At 35.9% G+C, this 22,334-nt stretch overlaps 1 protein-coding gene across 1 annotated transcript in view; it reads left to right on the top strand.

Moving 5' to 3' along the window:
• Positions 1 to 19,148, top strand: part of METTL8 (methyltransferase like 8) — a 28,264-nt gene extending 9,116 nt beyond the window's left edge. The window contains 11 exon segments of the mRNA XM_035332459.1: positions 230 to 321; positions 5,104 to 5,492; positions 6,072 to 6,121; positions 8,657 to 8,720; positions 9,051 to 9,190; positions 13,024 to 13,130; positions 13,236 to 13,301; positions 14,066 to 14,223; positions 14,225 to 14,292; positions 17,359 to 17,607; positions 19,022 to 19,148. Coding sequence (XP_035188350.1) covers positions 230 to 321; positions 5,104 to 5,492; positions 6,072 to 6,121; positions 8,657 to 8,720; positions 9,051 to 9,190; positions 13,024 to 13,130; positions 13,236 to 13,301; positions 14,066 to 14,223; positions 14,225 to 14,292; positions 17,359 to 17,563 — 1,339 coding nt within the window. The 3' untranslated portion in view covers positions 17,564 to 17,607; positions 19,022 to 19,148.
• Positions 19,149 to 22,334: the final 3,186 nt, after the last annotated feature.

The following is a 22,334-nucleotide window of genomic DNA, read 5'->3' as shown; positions in this document are numbered from 1 at the left end:
GCAGTTGGAAGTTTTTCTCAATCATTTCACTTGAGTTTTACCCCGCTACTTATCTCTGTCTATCACACACTGAAACTTTGTTTTTAACTCTGTAGGTCTCCTTGTCATTTGCTTGTATTTTAAGAGCAAGTGGACTTGAGACGATATAGCTTATTTGTGACTGTTTTCCTTAGAAAATGATTATGGGAAGTTGTGTTTAAGGCCTAGTTCTTCAATTACCTTTTTGCAGGGATCATATGCAGTGGTCAGAAGAAGAAGAGGAGCAAGCCAAGGAAAAGGCAGCAGAGAACTCACGTGTAAAAGTTCAACTGGAAGACCAAGGTAGCTAATACTTAATTGCTTAAAAATTCACATTTCAATGCCAATTATTAAAGCATTTAAAAATGCTTTGAAATCTGGTAGTAGTGCTTTTATTTGTACATTCTCCAGTCTAAATTTATTTTTATTTTCCTTTGTTGCCTCAGACTGTCCTAAAGTTTATTTTTCTAACAATTCAGTTACTTCTTTGAGCAACTTTGCCTTTTGTAGGGACAACAGAATATATGTGAATCAATTAAATCAGTACAGAACAGTTGCAAGTTCTGACCCCTTTTGCAGTTCTTCCGAATAAAGCTTCTACTTCACAGACTGTTAACTTGACCAGAGGGAGTGAATTTGCACACAGTTAAGGTGCTGGGGATGACAGTTCCCATGTACAATATTCAAATAATTTTAATGATTTGTGGACTGTTTAGAGAGGTCGTGTTTGTACATTGCACCGTATTTCTATTAAGTGCCACGGAAGTTGCACTGGTCCCAGCTTGCTGCCAGGGCCAGGCTGAGCTGGGAGTGCTTTAGGAAGCAGCATGTTCACTGCATGTGGAAGGTGTTTCAAAACATCATGCAGAGTCTGTTCTGTAAATGATTAAGTAATCTCATGCCTGTCTTCAGAGGGAATACTTAACATATTCTGCATTTCTGAAGAATGATAGCTCTAGGTTCAAACTGGCAAACTAAACCTTAGACTGAACTCTTCAATAGTTGCATGTAAAGTTGGAGTATTAAGTTGATAGTAACATAGAAGATTGGGTTCTTATTTTTTTCTTTTATTAGAAAGATACTCTGAAAACAATTACTTTGATGTCCTGGGCAAGAGTTTACTTAGCGTATCTTAAAAGTGTCAATGTAGATAGTGTCATTATGACCCTGTTCTCAGTTTTATTGATATAACTAGGGCACATGCTGGAGTGTATTTGAATTACCTGTGAGTGCACTTTGGATTGTGTGCCCTTCATCACTTTAAATGCTCTGGGATTGTCATCTTGCCCTCTTCTGTTCTTGCCTCTCTCATTCTTTATCTTAATCCAGGAGTACAATGTTTTTCAAAACTGGCATATAATATTTCCAGTGTTTTTGTATAAGAAGTTGAAAAAGAGCTCATGATTTAAAAGTAAACAGCATAACCATGTAGCTCATGGATCCTTTTGTTATTTACCTACAGACAATTAGAAATTAGTTTGAGCTGGTGAGAAATGAAATAATCAGGCATTTGTCTATTGCCAAGAAATAAAAGAATCCAAGAATGTTTCCTGTGAATGCCTCTCTGTTAAGAGCTTGAATAGGTGAGCACTGCTGATACTGTTCCTTCAGAAAGCTTCAACTTCATTCTGCCAGAACATTTTGGCCTATTTGTGTTAACAATGAACTAGACTGAAGCTAATGAGCAGGTTATTTTGGGGCCTTGGAAACTGCAGTAAGGGGGGTGAAGAAAAGACAGATTTCAACAATGCTATTATGTCACTAAAATAGAATCATTCTGGTGAGGCTCTGTAAAACAAGAGAAAGTGAACGAATACATGATGCTACTTTTAGGAATTCGATTTATTTATTAGCATGTTCAGTTTCTTCTCAGGCCTAACTGCCAGTGTATGAAATACGAGTCATAATGGATTATGTTAAGAAGAAAAATCAAATGGACTAAGATACAGATTTTGTTGTTGTTGTCTCAAAGGGTTATATCTTAATTAGTTTTGTGATTTTTACATGCTTTTGAAAATGTAGTAGTCAGGCTTTTAAATATTCAGCAGGAGAGGGGGTAGAGGGAACAACAATGACAAAAATATATAACAAACGTTATGAGCCAATAGGGCGACTGCCCACTGCTTCAGGAAACATACAGATTAACAAAGCGAAGTGAAAATTTCAGACTTGTTGATGAGAAATATGTAATGTTATCTTCTGATGAATTCAGAAAAATATATATGTATATTTCCAGAGTTGATATAATTGCAGTTTCTGTAACATCTGTGTGGAAAAAAATATAATGGTAATAATACTGCATGTGTGCCTGTACAGGAGTGACCAGTGAGAGAAAGGAAAGGAAAGTGTTCTTGAACTTGAACCTATGTAATATTAAACTAATACAAATTGAACGGCTGACTTTAGCAATCGCTTTCCTTCGGTTTTGAAATCTGGAACGCTTAATGGGTATTTAAGTACAAGGATTCTGAGTGAACTTGTAGAAAAATAGTGACTATAATAAGGGGCGATAACAATTTAAGAATCTTTGGAGTAAGTGGTTTGTTCTTTAAATTGGAGCTGAGCAATCGCTATAAATGTTTAACTTTCACTATTGAAATATGGTATATATGTCCTCAGTCAGCTCTGCACTTAGATTATAAATACAGTTGCTGTGCATGGCTAGGTCTTGCCCTTTAATAATACAATTGGATGTATTAAATGTTAAATTCTAAAAATTATTCAGATTTCTAGGACAAGGCATTCTGCCACCTCCTTGCCACTTCCCACTGCCTGTCTGTGCCTCTAATGATAATTTGCAGTCTTGTTTATCTCTGAAAAGCTGTAATGATTTAGGAAATGGTACGTTAAGATATAAATGAGAGCAGTAGAAGTGCTACATACATTTACTCTTTCATTTATATTAAAAGAATTAACTGGTTAATTTGAGTGAATAAGGACAACATCTAAAAGGAAGCACATTATATGATGTACACTTCACAAGAGATGTCAAGGGTAATGAGAAACAATTCAGTAAATGCTTTGGAACTGGGGAAGAACAAGATAAAGATTTGGTTTGGTACTTAGCAGGTAGGATAAGGAAGGGGAAAACATCAACCAAAGAGGCATTGAAAAACCTGTTATTCTTATCTTTTTATCAGCCTTCCTTTGAAAGGGTTAGTTGCAGCCTAGTTGCTAGCACAATTAGTGCTAGTGAGAAGAAGGAAAGATCTTGTTCTACCTCTGAGAAAGAACAGGATACAAAGTACATCCATAGAGTATATGGATGAGCAGGAAAGCAGAAAACAGAGTACTTAAGTTTTTGTTTTTTTTTTTTTTTATATATATATATATATATATATATATATATATATATATATAAAGGAAGGTGGGAAGAGAGACGAGTCAGAGAATTATGGTTCCTGTTTCTAGAAAAATATTGGAACAGATAATCCACATTTCATAAACACTGAGTTTAGTAGAACAAAGGAGATGAATACTGGCCAACAAATATATATTTTTTAAAGAATAAATCAAGGAAAATCAAGCTAATTTCCTTTCTGGAGAAGATTATGAGCCCTGGGGATAAGTTAAAAACAGCAGATGTCCCAAATGTTACCCTTACTCAGGCTTTTGACTACTATTTACTTGACATTTTCATAGGCAAGTTAGGCAGGCAAGAGCTAATGAAACTGCTTTTTGGTGAATGAATACTTAGAGAGTTCCTTTGAGAATGGAAGCTGTGCTGGGAAGAGGATCATTTTGTTCTATGTCTAGTACTGCTGTACTGCTTGGTGTTTTCATTAGTCACTTCAAGAATGGGAGACTTGAAGGTTATATTAACTGAAGAGGTTTTTTAATTACAATGAAGAGCAGGATTAGGATTCAGAAATATCTCCACAAATTATGAGGGGGGAAAAAAGGTTCTGAAAGATACAGAGTTAAATCTGATAAAAAATAAGTGCAGAATACTTTGCTTAGGAATAATTCCCTGCAGGGGGTGAGGGGGAAAGCTAGGTTCTGGAACAATTGGCTAGGTAGTCATTTTGTAGAAGATCTGAGGGTTGTGGTGAATCACCAGCTGAATCAGCAGTGTCATGCTGTTGCAAAATGGCACGTCGGGATTTATAAACAGGATTAGAGCCTGTAAGACTCATAAAATACTACTTTTGCTCCATGTTGATAATGACTTCACCAGAATACAGCACCAAAAAGTAGATGAATTGGAAAGAGTCTGGAGAAGAACAATAAAAATGATCAGAAATCTAAAAATCATTACTTCTGCAGGGGGGAAAGGAAATACAATCTAGAAAAGAGATTATTTATGGGAAACATAGTGTAAGATTTCAAATAAGTAAATAGGTGTTATGAAGATAAATTAATAATCTTTGCTCTGTCTGCTTTGTTCGTGGGACAAGAATGACTGGACTTAAATTGCAGTAAGTAAATTTCAGATTAGGTACTGGAAAAGGTTTCTAACTGTACAGATGGTGAGGGATCGTAATACCTTACAGGAGAACGTTGACAAACCTATATGAAAGGAGGTATTTTAAGAACAAATCAGACAGACTTCTCTGGGGAAGGGATATCAATTCCCTGACTGGGTGAAACCCATCCCAAAAAAGTGAACACAAAGGTCTGCTGTAAGACTCTCTGAAGTATTTTCAAAGAAAGCCAGTATGTTGCTTCTGAATGTATTATCTGTCAAAACTGTGTTGTTGAATGGTTAAGAGTAAATTCCTGCCTATTGGCTATGCAGTAGCATTTATCACTGCAGTTCACAGAACTGGATTTCTAAGTTATATATTTTAGAGATGTACTAGCTACCAATAACATTGTAATTGCTCATAGTTTCATAAATCATGGAAAATGCAGAAAGCCTCTGTGTCCCATCCTAAGCGAGATAAAATCTTATTAAAAACTCATTGATTTTTTTTGAGTGCAGACCAAGTTGAGACCCCAAATCTGTATGTTTTTATTTAGATGCATACCATATGGGAAACTACACATTTTTAAATTAAATTTGGGGTCCAGATTCCACATTGTTTTACAATATTCTGTAGCTAAGCTCATGGTCACCAAGTTCTTGTTTTGGTTTAATTTCAGATAAATATGAGAGAGAAGCCAGTAAATATTGGAATGAATTTTACAAGACTCACAGAAATAACTTTTTCAAGGATCGCAATTGGCTGTTTTTGGAATTTCCGGAAATTCTTCCAGAAAAAATGAGACAACAGTTGAAAACGGAGGGAAGATCTTTGGAACACACAAAAATAAATATTACCAACAGTTTTTCACACAAGATTGGAATGGAGGAAAGAGAAAAGTATTGGAAGAAAAGTTATGGAGATTATTCTACTTTTGCGCAAGGATATGTATGTAATAAAAAACAATCAAAATCTGTTGCTGACAACCCTCAGGGTAAAAACTCTGAAGAAGAACTTGGCAGGCTAGAATTGTTCCCTGGTAGTGATGCCACTTACAGAATATTAGAGGTAACGCACTCAAATGCTTTAGCCATTGTATACAGCTCCATGTAATTGCTCAGAAGTCTGATAAAGATGTTTAGTAACTATCTAGAAAGTAAGCACTCAGAGTTTGAAGTACTACATTCATTTATGGCAGAAACTTTCAGAGGAACCCATGATCTTGGCTTTGCTTCCCCTTTAAATTTTCTCCCAAATCAGAATTGGTGGTCAGATTCCGTTTTCAGTTGAAGTTGGGTTTCTAGTTTCTTAGGGAAAATTCTGTCATAAAGTGCTTTGTTCTCCATACTCGACATATTCTTGCCAAATGGTGAAATTAAAAAATTGGATAAAAATATTGCATTTTCCTATGCAGTTTGAGAGTTGGATTCTTGGAAAGATTGGAGGAGATACTGAGTTGGACAGATACTGAGGAGAAATGTGATCATAGGGATAGTGATTTGAGAACTGTTGTGTGAGCTGTTTATACCTTCTCTGTCCAATATACTTTCAAGTCTAATGGGTCCTATCTACTAATTAAGATTAAAAAAAAAAATCGTTTTATTTGCTCATTTATATTAACTTATATTTTTTCTCTTATGATTTTAGGTTGGCTGTGGTGCTGGAAATAGTGTCTTCCCTATTTTGAAAGTTATATGGTATGTAGTGACATATTTTCAAATATGAAAGTTCCATTTTGATCTCCATTTTCTTCAAATGTTGGTGCTAGACTAGTGCTGCAGGAAGTGTTGACTGGACTGCTTTACAGCCCTGAAATTTTTAGTGTTTGAAGACCACAGACAATGTTGCTAGCATCAGTAAAAGATATTCCTCATACGGTTCAGCCCATAGTCTTCAGGGGAGCATATTTGTTGACAAGTGTTTTTTTTCAGGTGCATTCAGGGTGACTTACTGTAGTTATCTCAGACAGGTTAAATATCCTCTTGTCCCTTGTTTTATATGCTCCTGTAAGGCTACCAGATGTCTCTTTGAGGAGCCAAAAACAGACAGTAAATAATGATGTGATCTACTGTTGAGAAGTTCTGTTATTTCTGAATTTTCTGGCACACTTTATCATACTGCTTCAGGTTTTAGTGTCAAGGAAGGCACAAGTCCTGTATTGCATTACTTAATTCCCTGAAACATTTAATCCACTTAGCTTCTGGTTTTAGAAAATGCTGTTATAACAACCTGTCCTCCCTTCCATGTAGGCAGGAAGGTTTTATTGGAAGGGCTGTGTAGATATCAAGGATTGAAATAGATTTCTTTTTATTTTACACCTCCAGGAGATCATGCTCATTATTCTATAAATGAATTCTGATTGCTAGCATCACGATGATGCAAAAATACTCCATTTTGCAGATATGGAAACAGAGACCGGAAGGAACTGAGGGATATACTGGGGTCATAGATGAAACCTATTAGTGTTAGCAATGCATCTTCATCCTAAAACACTTTTTGCTTTAGACAGCGTAGTCTGGAAGAGAAACCCTGTGTCGTATGAAAAGTTTGGAAATTAACACTACATAGGGAAAAGACACCGAATATCTGTACTAAAATAAATGGGACAAACTTTTGTTTTTTCCTCACAGGCAGCATTAGTCATACATTGGCATTTCTCATAATTAATAATCCACTCAAAATATTTTTCCTGGAGATCTGTATTCTTATGCAAATTCTTCAGATTGGTTGGTACATTGAACAACTTACACACCTGTCTTGTATATGACCTGATTGAAATATCTCCTGCTTCTTAGCAGGCTTAACTTCTTGACTTTAAAGCACCTTTGGTTTTACTTTGAATTTAATAATATAAAAATTGCATTTTGTATAAATAAAAAAAAAAACAGAGTCAAGTATGGTTACAGCCTGGCTACAAAAATATTCGACTTGAGTTTGTAACCAAACTCTTACACAGCTTCCCCATATTTCCTTAAAATTTAAGCTGCTTTTTAATACAAGACCATGGTCATGAAATAACCATCCAGATCAATCCGTGTCTTTATTTTAAGTTGACTTTCCACATGGCTCCTATTCTGCTTTTTGAGAAGGGAAAAAAAAAAAAAAAAAAAAAAGTAATGACATTCTAACAAGTCAATTAGGTAACTAGCTTGACCTTTGCCAAGGGACTGGCTGGGTCCAAAGCCTGGCTGCTTGTCCTCATCCACAATAAATACCTTAACTCACCAACCCTCATCATGATTGCAGAGCTCATAAAAGTTTTGTTCAGCAACAAGGACAGAAAATATTTGGTCCATAAGGCTTCTCCTGAAGAGCCCTCAGAGAAAGAAAACTAGCTCATCTGTATATACTGTGAGATCTTATAGTCATAGTCACAGCACTGTCATAGTTTAGTAATTCCATTTCTGAAGGAACAGTATGTACAAAATCTCAAATAATTTTTAGGAGAAGTTAATAGATCATGAGTTGATGGTGAGGTCATCCCTCAGTTGGTTTTTGGGTACTTTGCTCAGTTTATTCTAAATCAGTTTTTTGGAGGTGAAAAAAAAAAAAGCCTCCCTTGAGTTACTATTATCTGATGAATGGTACGAGGAAATTTGCACCTGGCTTAGTTGTGGATGGAAGAGGAAGGCAAAACAGTGGTACAGGAAATTCTTATTCATCTTTGCTTACGAAACAAAGGGTATAATGAAGGGAAACAGCCAATACAGTTTAACCTAATCAAAGCCACAGCTAGGTGGCACATGGGATCCCAAATCTCTGCAGAACTGAGGATGACTTTTGCAAACCTTACCCCCCTCCCTCACCTCCCCAATTAGCAACATCATATTGCTAATTATACTGCATACGTGGGCTAATGATAGAGATTGAGTCCAATGCTTTTGTAAGAAAATGTGACCTATTCATGTCTGTTTATGTAACACAACACCAGGACATTGTTGTCAATCCTGATAGCCCTCTATGACCTTCTTTCTTTTTCTTTTTCACTTCTTCCCTGACAAGGCTATAAGTCTCCATTTTTTACCAACTGAATGTTGACATTCTTATGAATTTGTCTGCCTATTGGTTCATTACAACCTATGTGGCTTTCCACATGCTAGACATCAATAAACCATGCTTGGTCAAACCTGTGGAGAACCCCAAAAGGCCCTCTGTAGTTCTGTGAACACTGATGTTGACTATCATCTTTTACAATAATAATTTTTTAACTGAAGTTGGTTTTGTTTTCTTAGCAATACACCTGGAACCTTTCTCTACTGTTGTGATTTTGCTTCAGGAGCAGTGGAGCTGGTAAAGGTAATTCATAGGCTTGCTTTAGAGTAACTTATAAGTCTGTAATTCAGGAGGCTGCCAGGAATCTGCCTTCATGAAAAAGAATGTGATAGCTTTGACAACTTTTAACTGAAGTTTTTAATATTCCAAAGAACAAAGTCTTGCTCTATACAAGAAAAATGAATACCACGAGTGAGCTTGCTTCTCAGCTTGAGTAAGATACCAGACAGAATAGGCTTTTATGTGAGGTGTTTTACAATGCTGAATAATTGAAGAAAAAAGTTTCTTGAGTCATAGTAAACGTATTAACTACTACTGTTCTCTCTGTGCCTCTTTTCATCTTGTTCCTGACAGTCACATTCGTCCTACAATTCAGCCTGGTGTTCTGCCTTTGTTCATGATGTGTGTGATGATGCTTTACCCTATCCTTTTCCAGATGAGATCCTGGATGTCATTCTCCTTGTCTTTGTGCTCTCAACTATTCATCCTGACAGGTAAATGAAGACTAAAGGGCAAAGCAAATAGGTTAAACCTCTTTTATCCCTAGAGGTTTTCAAGAATATCAAAGGAAGATGATGAATCTTTAATTTATTATTTAACAATATATGATATTTATGTTTTTTTTAAAAACAAAACAAAACACAAACACAACCAACCAACCAAACAACAACAACAAAATCCAAGGTATTTTAAATGTTTCATGTTTTAGGCTTTGAGAGAAAAGCTGGTCAGACTAACTCATTAGTGAACCTCCTGTCTCCATCATATAAAAGGGATATATTGTAACTAAGTACATCCCCATTAAATGTAGCAGTGCTTCAAGAAAATTGCTGTCCACACCTCAAGTACTGTGTTCAGCTTTGGGCCCCTCAGTACAAGAAGGACATTGAGGCCCTAGAGCATGTCCAGAGAAGGGCTACGAAGCTGGTGAAGGGCCTGGAGCATAAGTCCTGTGAGGAGCAGCTGAGGGAACTGGGGTTGTTTAGTCTGGAGAAGAGGAGGCTCAAGGGAGACCTCGTTGCTCTCTGCAACTGGCTGAAAGGAAGGTGTGGGGAGCTGAGGGTCAGCCTCTTCTCCCAGGTAACTAGTGATAGGACTAGACGGAATGGCCTCAAGCTGCGCTAAGGGAGGTTTAGGTAGGAAATTAGGAGACATTTCTTCTCAGAAAGAGCAGTCAGGCATTGGAACGGTTGCCCAGGGAGGTGGTGGAGTCACCGTCCCTGGGGATGTTCAAGGAAAGTTTGGGCCTGGTGCTGAGGGACATGATTTAGTGGGTGACGTTGGTGGGAGGGTGATGGTTGGACCAGATGATCTTGGAAGGCTTTTCCAACCTTAATGGTTCTATGATTTAAATTCAAAACCAAACCACTAGTCTTGCAGAAAGAAATTTATTTTCAGTGATCAAAACCAAACATTCATGATTTAACACCTTAACAATATGTTGATAAGGATCTGCTTGCTGGTTTTGCCACACACAGATGCATACATACAGGCCTTTTAAGCTGAAATGTATTCACAGTTTTGTAACTCGTTTTGGATTTGAAGAAGTTAATCTAATTTTCATGCAGAGTGTTATGTTGAGAACTGTTAACCTTGTTACTAATGCCTCTCAATGTCTAATGAACCAAACTGTTAAAGCTGGCTGATTTAAAAAATGCCTTTTTTAATAGAAGTGCAAAAGAGTGCATGTAAGTTAAACTACTTGACTCTTCCTTTCACAATCATAAGACTCTTCCAAATCAAAAGAAGGAGATACATGCTGCATGTCTGATAATACACTTACTACTTTAAGAATGTCATTAAAATGGGCTTGGCAAACAGGACAGTATTTGCCTACATCTCAGAACTGTTTCCCCGCTTCCCCGCCTAAGTTACTAATGATTAGCTTCACAGAAAAATCTTTCCCATATAGGATATTGCTCCTTCCTGTTTGTTCAGAGATGAGCACATGAGTCATGCAAAGCCTGGGTCCAGATTTCAAAAACAATTCAAGCAGTAGATTTCAGATCTCTGTAACTGCAGTGATGCTGCCAGAAGGAAATTGAACAATAGAAATGTATTCATTCAACCACTTTGCCTGTAAGAAGCAGTAATCAGATGTTCTGTCAGAATTTCTGTGGGTCTTTTCTTGTTCATCATTTGAGTATAAATGTATATGTCTTTTTTTCCTCCTCCTGTCAGGATCCAAAGGTTGACATGGATGTTTTTGAATACGTGTGTACACACATCCATATATATATATACACACACATAAAGATGTCCATGTAATTGTTCGTGTGATAAGATCCACTTTCCAAAAATTTGTTAGTCACTACTGTCACATCCAAGAACTAAAGTGACTACATACAGAGAAATGTAATCCAGATCCTGTTTATTCAGTATACGTTCTTTTTCTGAAAATTTTGAAAGTGGAAAATGTAGAAGAAAGCCAAGGGAATGATGGTGCAGAACTTAGGTTCTTTGGAGAAATGAAAAACATACATAATAGAGAGACACATTTGTGTTCAGCATAATTGTTGCTTAGTGATTGGTCTCAGGCTCTTGTGTTTCATTTTTGGTAATCACTGCTTTTGTACGTCATAGGTGATACTTCAATTCACTTGCTACAAGTCACCTCTAAAAGTTGGTCACAGAATTTGAAAGGAATTAATGTGATCCAGTCCTCTAGAACAGATCTAGTCCTATCAGATCAGATTTCTCAAAGCACTTTCACTTTTTGTGCATGTACTTTTTTTTTTCTCTGTGTGAAAAACTTACATTTATATATGCAGAGTCTGTAGTTCTTTGCACAGCCACCTGTTTGAATGGTCTCTTATTTGTAGGTGGTGCTGCTTTTTCTGTCTGTGGCAGGATACTTGGCTGCCTGTGTTGAGCATGAGCAAAGAGGAGAACTATTAAAACACTCGGCTTCCTCTGAGGAAATTCCATGCTCAAAAAGTGTATGCTTAATTTTATTTACTTATTGAGATATGCTGCTATTTTCTGCTGAATTACCTCCTAATTCTGTCCCTTAAAAATCAAGTCAGGATATCTGCACTGCTGTTGCATAAGGACTAAATTGTGTTATTGCTTGAGTTCTGACCTTCTTGGAGGAAGGGGGTGAGGCTGCATGAGTGACAGGCATGCTGTAAGGATTTTCTATTGGTTAGCAGTAAAGGTATATTGATTTTGCATAAATGAGGAAGACTTGCTGCTCTTTTAGCTCTTTTAAGATATGGATAGGAAAGCACCCTGTCTTTCTTATCCATTCATTTGCCATTTACTCTGGCTCTGTATGTTCTCTGTGGTCTGTGCACTTCCGTGTGGGAAGAAGGGTTGACTTAGGCATATGGACTTTTCTACCGTACAGCCCACCACGTACAGAGTGCCTTTTGTGGTCTTTCATGAATTTGGAGAACATGAGTCCTTTATGTGGTTCTGAAAGAGTGAGGCAAATTCAAGCAATTATTCATTAGTAAGGTATTTTCTAGAGTAATACAAATGTACTCATAAGAATCTATAAGGTAAGGTTAAAAAGTGATAATGAAGGTGCTCTTGTCTAGTGAAAAGCAGAGAGCACCGCATAAGGTACTTACTCCTATCATACATACAGCTGACTGCTGTGATCCTGGTAAGGAGAAGATGGTGTTAGTTATGACCAAGACTCACAAATGTGTCAGCTTTTCAGAGGATGCAGACTTTCCTTCTATAAGCAGCAGAACTCCATCTGGAGTTATTATTAGATGCCTCTCCTGAGGTACTACTTGTAAATGTCTTTGCATTCTCTGTCATTAGGGGTTCAGATGCTGACTGTATGCATGATCAGTACCTCAATAAAGAAATCCAATAAGTTTTTGTCAGCCTTCCAAGCTCTTGGTTTTGTTGTCTATAGTGAAAGGGCTCGGTGTAGCTCACCAATGCACATAGCTGACTGCCTGTTCATTCATTGTCACCTGACCTATATGACCCATATATTCAGAAGCTGTGTTTTAGCTTGAACTTCTGTTGAAGTGAAGGTAAAGGACTCTTTTTTCTTTTCAGTTTGTATTCTCTAGTAACATTTTCTTAAAAATTTTTGTCGTGGAAGTTGGTGGAGATTTTGTTTCTTTGTTTTTTGTTTAGTTTGATTTCCTTTTTTGTCCCCCCTTTTTTCCTTCCTCTTTTTTCCCCTTTTTTCCCTATTGTTATAAGGAGCTCTTCCTGTTTGCTAGTGTTTGGCCTTTTTGTAGTAAACATAGACACATCTTCTCATTGTAGCTCTGTAAATCTGTTTTTCAAGCATCTAAGGAAAAAAAAAAAAAAACAGTTAAGTTTGTAAATTTCAGCCATATCTCATCTGTTTTCTAAGGATGCAAGGGGTTATAAATAGGTTGGCTAAACTACTGAAACCTGGAGGAATGTTGTTATTTCGAGACTATGGAAGATATGATACAGCTCAACTTCGTTTTAAAAAAGGTAATTCTTGAATGCTTTTGTAGCTTACTGTTTATTTTAACTCTTTTTGAAAGAAATAACACATCCTTTTTTTTTTTTTTTTTTTTTACTGTTCTAATTCCTTAGGTCGTTGTTTGTCAGAAAATTTTTATGTACGAGGTGATGGAACCAGAGTATATTTCTTTACAAAAGGTATGGAATGGTTTAGCTTAATAGAAAGTGTTGATTGTCTCGTAAGATGATTTGGGTTATAAAAGCTCATCTTAAAACAGAAATTTAAAGAAGGTTTTATGAGCTTCTTTTCTGATTCTCTGCTTTTACAAGGCCCAAAGCTAAATGTTGTGAGAAAATAATTCCCTTTACATGTATATGCTTGTTGCATCTGGAGTATTTCAAGATTGCTTGCAGACATCACTGGAATTTCTCGATGAATAAGCATCTTGTGTCTAATGATATTCTCAAATTCTGTTATTTAAAGGTGTACTTAATATATTTCTTAAAACTGAGAAACATCCTTGGAAGGATAGCTGGTGGCCATGCTCTGATATTTTGTTCTGCTGTGCTGGTCAGTCTGAGCTATGGGGCTGCTCTTTCTCCAAGAGCTAAACTTAAATTCCTGGTTATGGGTATTACTGATCTTTGCCCCTCCACTCATCCAGTTTTGCTAGCAGTCAGCTTAGACTGGTGCACTATAGCTCAGGTGCTGAAAATTGTGAAAGTGAGCATCACGCTACTTTTTTCTCTTTTTTTTTTTTTTTTTTTCTGTAATATGAATAGAGAGCTGTGAAAATATTTTTCTAACAAAAGACTTACTATGGTAAGTTTCCCTGATCTCTCAAATCACAAAACAGAATTACTTCTATCTTTGGTTGAACTGCAGGTTGTTAATTACTACGTTCTACAAATCTCTTTTTTTCTTCTTCTTAATTGCAATAATTCTTTGTATGAGAAAACAGATGAGATATGGAACATGTTCAATTTGGCTGGATTAACCGAAGTACAGAATTTAGTTGATCGGCGATTACAAGTAAACAGGAAGAAAAAAGTGAAAATGCAGCGAGTTTGGGTACAAAGCAAGTTCCAAAAACCATTGCTGTTATCTGTGAATAATTCTGAAGAAACCACAAAAAAGCATCCATATGGATAACTGTACCATGAACTTCAGAAATGGAAACAAATTTGAGTATGTATATTTCATAGAAATCTTATGTTAGCCAGTGAAAAGGAGAAATATATTGAATTAAAAAGCCTTTCCCTGACATTTTGTAAATGTATGTATTTGAGAATAATCTGAAAAAATATGCATTTCTGACTTCTGCTTTATATGCAATAAAGGGATATACGTTAATCTAGTCATACCTGCAACCAGGTAGGTACTCTTTTACTTCCTGTAATGTGAATAGTCAATAAGTATAAGCATACATCTTACTCTTGGTGAAATTCACACCGTGTAAAATGTTTTAATTTTTACTGAAGCAGAATTGTTACAGAGTTTTAGAAAATCAGAATATCTGTTCTCACTATCCTTACAAGCTGTGCGGTGTTGACTTCTGAGTCATGTCTCTTTTAACAACTGTGAGTCTTGCAACTGTATTTCCTCTTTTGGGGGAAATTTCTTGGTGCATAAACAATGAAGACAAGATCTGTTTCTGGTTTGCATAAAAGTTGTTATTTCATACTAACTGCATGTGATACACAGGGCTATCAGATTAGTCAGTGATTGTCATCCTGCACTATGACTGGTTTACTCCTCTGAGGTCTCCACTCTCCATCTATGTGCTCATCAGAAACATGCCAAACTCAAGTTTGTGTAACAGCTATGTAACACGTGTTATATTTAAAGTGTTGTAGGTTGTAAGCTCAACATCATGTAGAAAAGAATGCCCTAAATGCCAAAACAGGTCTGAAACCAAAGCACTGTTAACATTAGCCTGGATAAATACAAGCATTATTTTCATGATGTGAGATAGGCTAGAGAGAGGAGCAAAAAGAGTAGTCCAGAGTACATTTTATTAATATTGTTATGGGGTAATGTAATCACACTAAAATGGTGGTTTACATGGCAGCTGAGATATTTTTGTTGTTTACAGAGAGAAGTTGGTATCTTAGGGCTTGAGTCTTAGAAACAAGACAGGGTGTTTTTGTATTGACCCTGTGGAGAGACAGGACTATATTAAAATGTCACATGCTTCTAAGGAGAAAACCAAAATGTGGATATTGTTTTCAGAGGCACGCCATGATACTGAGGCAGTTGAGCTAGTATTAAAATATGCTTTTTCTGCTATTTAAATGTGATTTTACAATCACTTAGCTACAAGGAAGACAGGATAAGAAACAGGTGAATTAATAAAATAATACCTCAATGATTTTGTGTTATTTAAACAAGGATATAGAATGCATATAATCTATGACATGCATGCAGTTTTGAGTGCCATTAATCTAGTTCTCCAAGTCTCTTTTCTTGCTTTTGTTTTAGTCTGAAGGGTAAGTGTGTTACAGCTGAGAACCATGGCTTTTTTTTTTTTTTTTTTCTCAAGTTGTTAGCTGCTAAGCTAAATAAAATTGTCTTCTAGAAAGGAAGAAATTATCTAAATTTACATGCTAAGTATCATCATCCCCTTTGACAAAATGAAGGACTTGCACAATTTCCATAAAACCAGTTATTTCAAGAATGAGGTACAATAAGGGATCTTAGAAGGTAAGATCCTATCCTGCGTTTCTTGTGTATTCTGAGCTCCCATTACAGTAAGTTACTGTTATATGAATGAAGTAGCTTAGGAAGCTTTGGTTAGCAATGTTTTGGTTAGCTTTGTGTTACTGTAACTTGCAATGAATCTCTTGTGGTATGAATCAGATTAAAGGTTAAAATATAGCTGTGTTTCTTGAGGACATCAGTTTTAGGAGACAGCAGCTTCATGGAAAATGTAAATAAATATCTGCTTATATTTTAAAGAAGTTGCTACCCTGTGCAACTTGTATTTGTAATTGTGACTTTGGAGTATGCATAGTTCTGAGTCTCGTACGAAGCATTTTCAGTTGTAGAACTTTCCAGGAGGTGATGGTGATGATAAGCTTTTGAGCATCATGCAGTCTTATTCACGTGTATGATGTAGATTTTCCATATGTAGAGGCTAATGAAATGTTTGCTTTGTCTCTCACACTGATATGTTGATCCTGGCAAGATTTTAATATGCTATGTTGTTAGTTTAAGAAAAATATGACATCAGAAGAAACCAAACCCTAAATTCTTGTATGGCCTTGAACAAAATTGGCTGTTTCTCGTCTGTGTGTTGCAGCTGAAGTACTGACAGGCTGTTTTAGAAGAATGATGCCTGTTGTAGAAGTAATAAGATCAGTTACTGTTTGTAAGAATGTAGAATATCCACTGTAAAGAGAGTTGTAACTAGTCCAAACTCTTTTAAGACTGATAAAAGGGGAAATGGTAGAAAGGTATATTTCCTGATAAGTCCTACCCAGATGCAAGTTATTTCTGTATTTTGACTTTATGAAATTTTGGTTTTCAAAAAGCTTAATCAGGGACACATTTTTTAAAAAAATAATAATCAATCTGTGTTGTTAGTTGGGAAAACCGATACTTTTATATAAACTGATAATATTTCCAAAAGAAAGGTCAGTAGAACTACTGAAATGAAAGAAAGAAAAGAGCTGCAGATAATAATATAGAATGTGAAGTTAAAAATCGTTTATTGTTAATCTATAGGGGAAAGAAAAATTAGGGTATTGCAAAGAAAAAGTGCCCAGTACATAGATGGTTCTAAGTATTACTTTTGAAATCTGTACTTCTTTAATGAGATACATGCCTGGATTTTCTAATAATATAAAATTATGTCAATGTACATTATATAAATGTTTTAATTGTTAATTGCTAATGATTGTGTGGGTTTGGTTTGGCTTGATCAGCATGACTTCGTGTGCTGATAAGGCAGACTTGTGAATATGGAAAAATACCGATTACAGAAAGATGATCTTGATCTTTGGCTTCACTGGCTTTGGCTTCCTTTGTGATCTCCACTGACACTGCATTACATTTATGTAGAGGTAGATGAGAATGGCATTTGCTGGTTTAGACTACGTGTTCTTGTATCTCGCATAGTTTTTAAGCAAGAACAAGAAAGCTACATAGTTTAAAACAACAACAAAAAATAAAGTGACCAACCTTCTTTCACTCACTAATTCTGAGGTATCTAGTCAATAACAATTCGTGGTTTTGTTTTCTTTTGTTTTCCAGCAAAACCAGGGTATGTACTTGTGCAATATCTACAGATCCACTGAATCTGAAGAGGACAAAGAAAATGCTGGGCAGACAAGGAGACAACAGAAACTCTAGACACAAAAGACAACTTGCTTTTTATATTGGGAACTTCTGTCATTCTGTTTTGTCTTTCATTTGTAACTCAGCTAATGTGCAGGTTCTACTGTTGAAAAATGACTAAATATTTGTAAAAAACTGTCGTGAAACTTGTATGAAACACCAATGGTAATCACTTAACATAAATTTTACTACTTCATTATTGTTTGTGGTGTGGTCTTGTTTGACTGCTCTGGTGTGTTTTTTGATATACTGATATATTCCTCGTTTCCCATTTTTCCTGTGCATGGTAGACAGTTGAGCAGTTTCCACAGGAGCTATATATGCAGACATTTGGAGTAAAGTTTGCTGGATGGGTTACTTGTAGGATTAAAACAAGAGAGTTTTATTTCCTTGTGTACAGAACAGATTACTTTTTCTTTCTGTGTGAATGCAATGAATAATATACATGTTCAATTAATATAGCGGTATTGGCTGTTTTTTATTATTTTAGACCAAAATGTACCTTAGGCTATAGTGTCTGTAATGGCAATGATAATAGACAGTTCCTACATCAACCATTACTTCTTCCTAATGGGTGTCAGAACAACCTTGGAAATTAAACATATATATGCATTATAAAAATATCAAACATTTTAATTGTTAATAGTGTAGGTCACTTTGATTTTCAGTATCTAAACTTCTCTCCATGTTAGGAACAAAGATTTGGCATGTGTGGGGTTTTTGATTTATTTTTTTATTTTTTATTTTTAAGCATCAGGGATATGCCAGTTGCCCTTCCCTTGACAATCTGTCAAAAGTTGATTGAGTCTGTTTTCTAATCACAATTATAGTTAGCATATTGTCAGTAAGAATTACTTGGGTTGCCATGGGTATCTTTAGCAGGTTCTTTGCTGTATCTGCTAGTCTAGGCATGTTGGTTGTCCCTGGACTCGATGACTGAGCTGAGAAGGGAGCCCGTCTGTCCAATGACGATTGTCCATCCTTTGCTGGTGCCAAACAACTAAAAGGAAGAGCTTGAATGATTTGAAAGCAAGAGTCAAACAGGCGGGAGCAGAGGAAGATAAAGATGATGCTCAAAGGCAGACTAGAGAAGGAGTGTTTCCTCTGGGAAGTGGGGTAAGAAGTAAGCTTGGGTGGACTAACAAAACAGGAATGTAATATAAATCTGAATGGGAAAATGAAAAACAGAATACCATGGGCAACACAGAGGCAGATGTGTAACAAGACAGTGCGGCACAGGGTAAGGACACTAGGCCTAGGAACTAGTGAAATGAAATGAAGGAGTTGAGAAGGTAAAAATAAGATTGACGTCTAACAGAAACAGTTCTGAGTAAACAAATAAATTGGGATAAGGATTTGAGGCGGAAAGACCTATCTTCAAAGTCTATTTTCCCTTGTGGTACTGTATTCGCATCTTAGTGGAATATTACAGGCTTTGTCTTCCATCCTAATGTGCACAATGTATTTTGGTTTCTTCCAAAGATGGAATGTTTCATTTGTTGTGGTTTATATGTGCTACACACATGCTTGCAACAGTGCAGGCAGGTTTATGATACACCTGCTTTTGCTTTTTCCTTAGGGAGCAACATTTTTACCTTCTTTCAAGTAGAACTCTAAAGTGACAGAAGCTACAATCCTAACCTCCTGGGAAGCAAATACAAAAGAATAACAGAAGTCTCCGCACCCTGACTGTGCTCAATCAAGGTAGGACAATAAAATTTACTTTATATGTTCTGAAGTTGTCCCATTTAAATCAAGACTGTATCTGCAGATTATCACCTTGAAGTGCCTCTGTTTCTGTTATCTTGCATCTGTTCAACAGAACTTAATTGAATTTGTATGAACTAGAAATACAGCTTGAGAGGAAAACAGAATAGTCTTTAGGTTTTATCTGGGATTACAACAGTTTAGAGGAAAAATCTGTTTATTATTTTAAAATAACAGCCAAAGCCAAAATCTCATGGTTGCAGAGGAGCCTTCATCAAAAAGGCTGGAAATGTAGGTTATTCTTGAAGTATAATGTACACCATTGAAAATATTAAACTGAATACCTGTGTGACAAAGCGTAGCATGCTTACTGTTAACCAAAGTTATCTCATCACTGCTGTCGTGAAAGAGGAGTGAGCAACAACATAGCCCCATTTTCAGGGGATGTTTTATTGATCAGGTTACTACAATTTTGAAGGGATTATGAAAGATTAAGAAAGCAAGTGAATTAATTTAATAACTGCTAAAACACACTGATAACATACACAATTTAATAAATGCTCAACGAATAATCTGAACATTCACACACTGATGCTAAACAAACTAAGCTCATTGAAAACACAGACTTGGTGTATGCTGCTTGTTGTAAAAACAAGCAAAATATAAAGATGCATAAATATGATGTAAAAATGGAATGTTTTACAGCAACTAAGTAAATCCAGTGTAAAATCTTCCCTGTAATGTGTCCTGTTCAGCTAGGAAAAAGATGTAGTGGAAATAGATGGTGAAAATTCCTAGAGACATGAAAAAACTTTATAAGAAGGCAGGTTAGGGAAATTAATGATAGGCAATGTGAAGATGGCATATCAAATTATGTTTTAGTATCTAGAAGGTAAAACGTATCCCTTTACACCACACAAAAAGCAGGATAAGTTATTCAAGTTAGCAGGCAACAAATCTACATTGATAAAATAAATATATGTGGTATACCTTCCCCCCAAAAGAAAGAGGAATCACAATATTCACAAGACTAAATGATAAAGGAGTTACTAGAAATAACTTAGATGAGATTTTCCATTTTTATTTTTATATTACATGTGAAAGGGGAAATCGAAATATTTACTATTTAAGACTTTAAAATGCCATTCTCCGTTTAAAATAAAATATTTGTATTGCCTTTTGTGAGATCCTAATATTGCTCATCAGCAGAGCTGTAAAATAAACTTGAATACAAAATTGGTCTCGTAGGCACATTTTACTGAATTAAGAAAAGATAGGTGGGGGGGAAGGAACATACTAATTGGCATGACAACATGTAGTCCTGTAGCAATCATACAGCAGCTACTGTTTTATACAGAAAGACAAATTCAGCACAGTGCTGAAGAGAGAGGCATCACTCTTAGCATGCTTTACTCTCACTTACAACAATATCTCTGTTAATTGATATTTGGGCTAGGCAAAAGCCAAGGAATTAAAGTAATTTGTTTGCTAAAATAATAATGATTGATTAATTATGCTTGGGTCAAACTGGCCATATTGGAGGGCTTCACTGCAGAGCCAATGTTCACTTTTTTTTTTCCTTTCTTTACTGTCAGGCACACTCTAGCCTCCATTTCCTCCCAAAGAGCAAATGCTTTTTAAATGGAGGAACCTACCTCTAGTCTTTTATTCTACACTAGGAAAAGCTTTGCCATTTTTAATGGCTCTGTTTGCTGCGTATCTGTCCTATTAAGCACAGTAATCAGATGTCATTCCAGAAGAATCGGGCAGCTTAGTTTCCAATGACATTGATTACACTCAACAGTGAGAGAATGAGAAAGAATGGTGGGTGGAGAAGTGAAAAGACAGTGTGAGGCATTTAAGGAGGAGGCTTGCACTCTAGAACTTACATGTGGGTGACAATCCCTTTGAGAAACAGTTTTTACTCTGAAGTGGAGCAGACTTGAATTTTCTACACTCACTTCAAGTTTATTCTGCATTCCCACAACCCACCAGTGCAGCCTTTAGTCAAATGTGTATTTACTTAAAAATTAAGAGAAAATAGCAGTAGCAAGAAGCTGCATCTTTGGGATGGATTTCACAGAGAGACACTGGCATGTTAATGCCTGGTATAAACGGGTGTGATTCTCAAAGACAATGCTAAGCTTGTTTACACAGCGGCTGAGCTAAACCCAAAGATGATAAATTATGCTGTTCAATATCAATCATTTAATAGTTCTGTGATCTAACAGCCAAAGATGTTTGTGTCAATAAAAGATGGTGTGACAAAGCTGTGATTGTCACCAAGCATGATTTGCTTTGAGATAAAAATATATATATGACAAATACACTGATAATCATATCCTAGATAAACATTTCATCTTGTTATTCAAGAGCGAATATTAGCGAGTTGAATAAATACTTGGTGATAATCACCAAACTGTGAAGATCAAGTTTTTAAATTGGAAACAGTGTGAGCTTGCTTGTACAAAGAGAGAACAATAAAATCACACTAGCAATACATCTACATTTTATTTTACTGAAATTTACAAAGAATCAATATATTCAACAAGAGCCTGGTTTTAGTTTCTTTTTATTTTGTATGTATTTATTTTAATAACAAATGAAAGACGATGAAAAAAAGAAGCAGTATGGCACAGTCTGCAAAGCATTTAAGTATTATAATATCATTTAAGATATTTAACGAGCTCCTAAACCACACTCTTCTTGCATCAATTGGCTTGAGGCAGAGTATCAGAAACAGTAAATATTTATTTTACTTTGAAGCGATTAATATTTAGTAAAAAGCCTGAAGGTTAAAGAAAGATCTTTGAGTCTTTGACCCAGATTTCTAACATCATTTATGTCAGTGGGAGACCAGCAGAATCTGAAAGTCTATGGAGTTTCTTCAAGATGTAGACTAGTTGCTTGTGATTAACCAGATTAACTGGTGCCCAGTATTCCGTATAAAAATGCAAATATCAAAGTACAAAAATGTTCTATCAGTAAGAACATCTACATTAATCATTAAAATATCAAGATCAGTTGCACAGAGACAATGCCTTTTGTTCACTACTCTTGTTATTTTTGCTTTAAGGGCTGAAGTTATTTTGGTTTTGAGATGCTTACTTATTTGTGTTAATATTTTAGTGTAAGATCTTCAGATTTTTTTATTCTACAACATTCTCTAGTGGGTAGTAATTATT

The sequence above is a fragment of the Oxyura jamaicensis genome, chromosome 7 (assembly GCF_011077185.1).
Source record: "Oxyura jamaicensis isolate SHBP4307 breed ruddy duck chromosome 7, BPBGC_Ojam_1.0, whole genome shotgun sequence".
Taxonomy (NCBI): domain Eukaryota; kingdom Metazoa; phylum Chordata; class Aves; order Anseriformes; family Anatidae; genus Oxyura; species Oxyura jamaicensis.
Note: the sequence above shows the minus strand (reverse complement) of the source record. Positions and strands in the feature narration are given on the sequence as shown.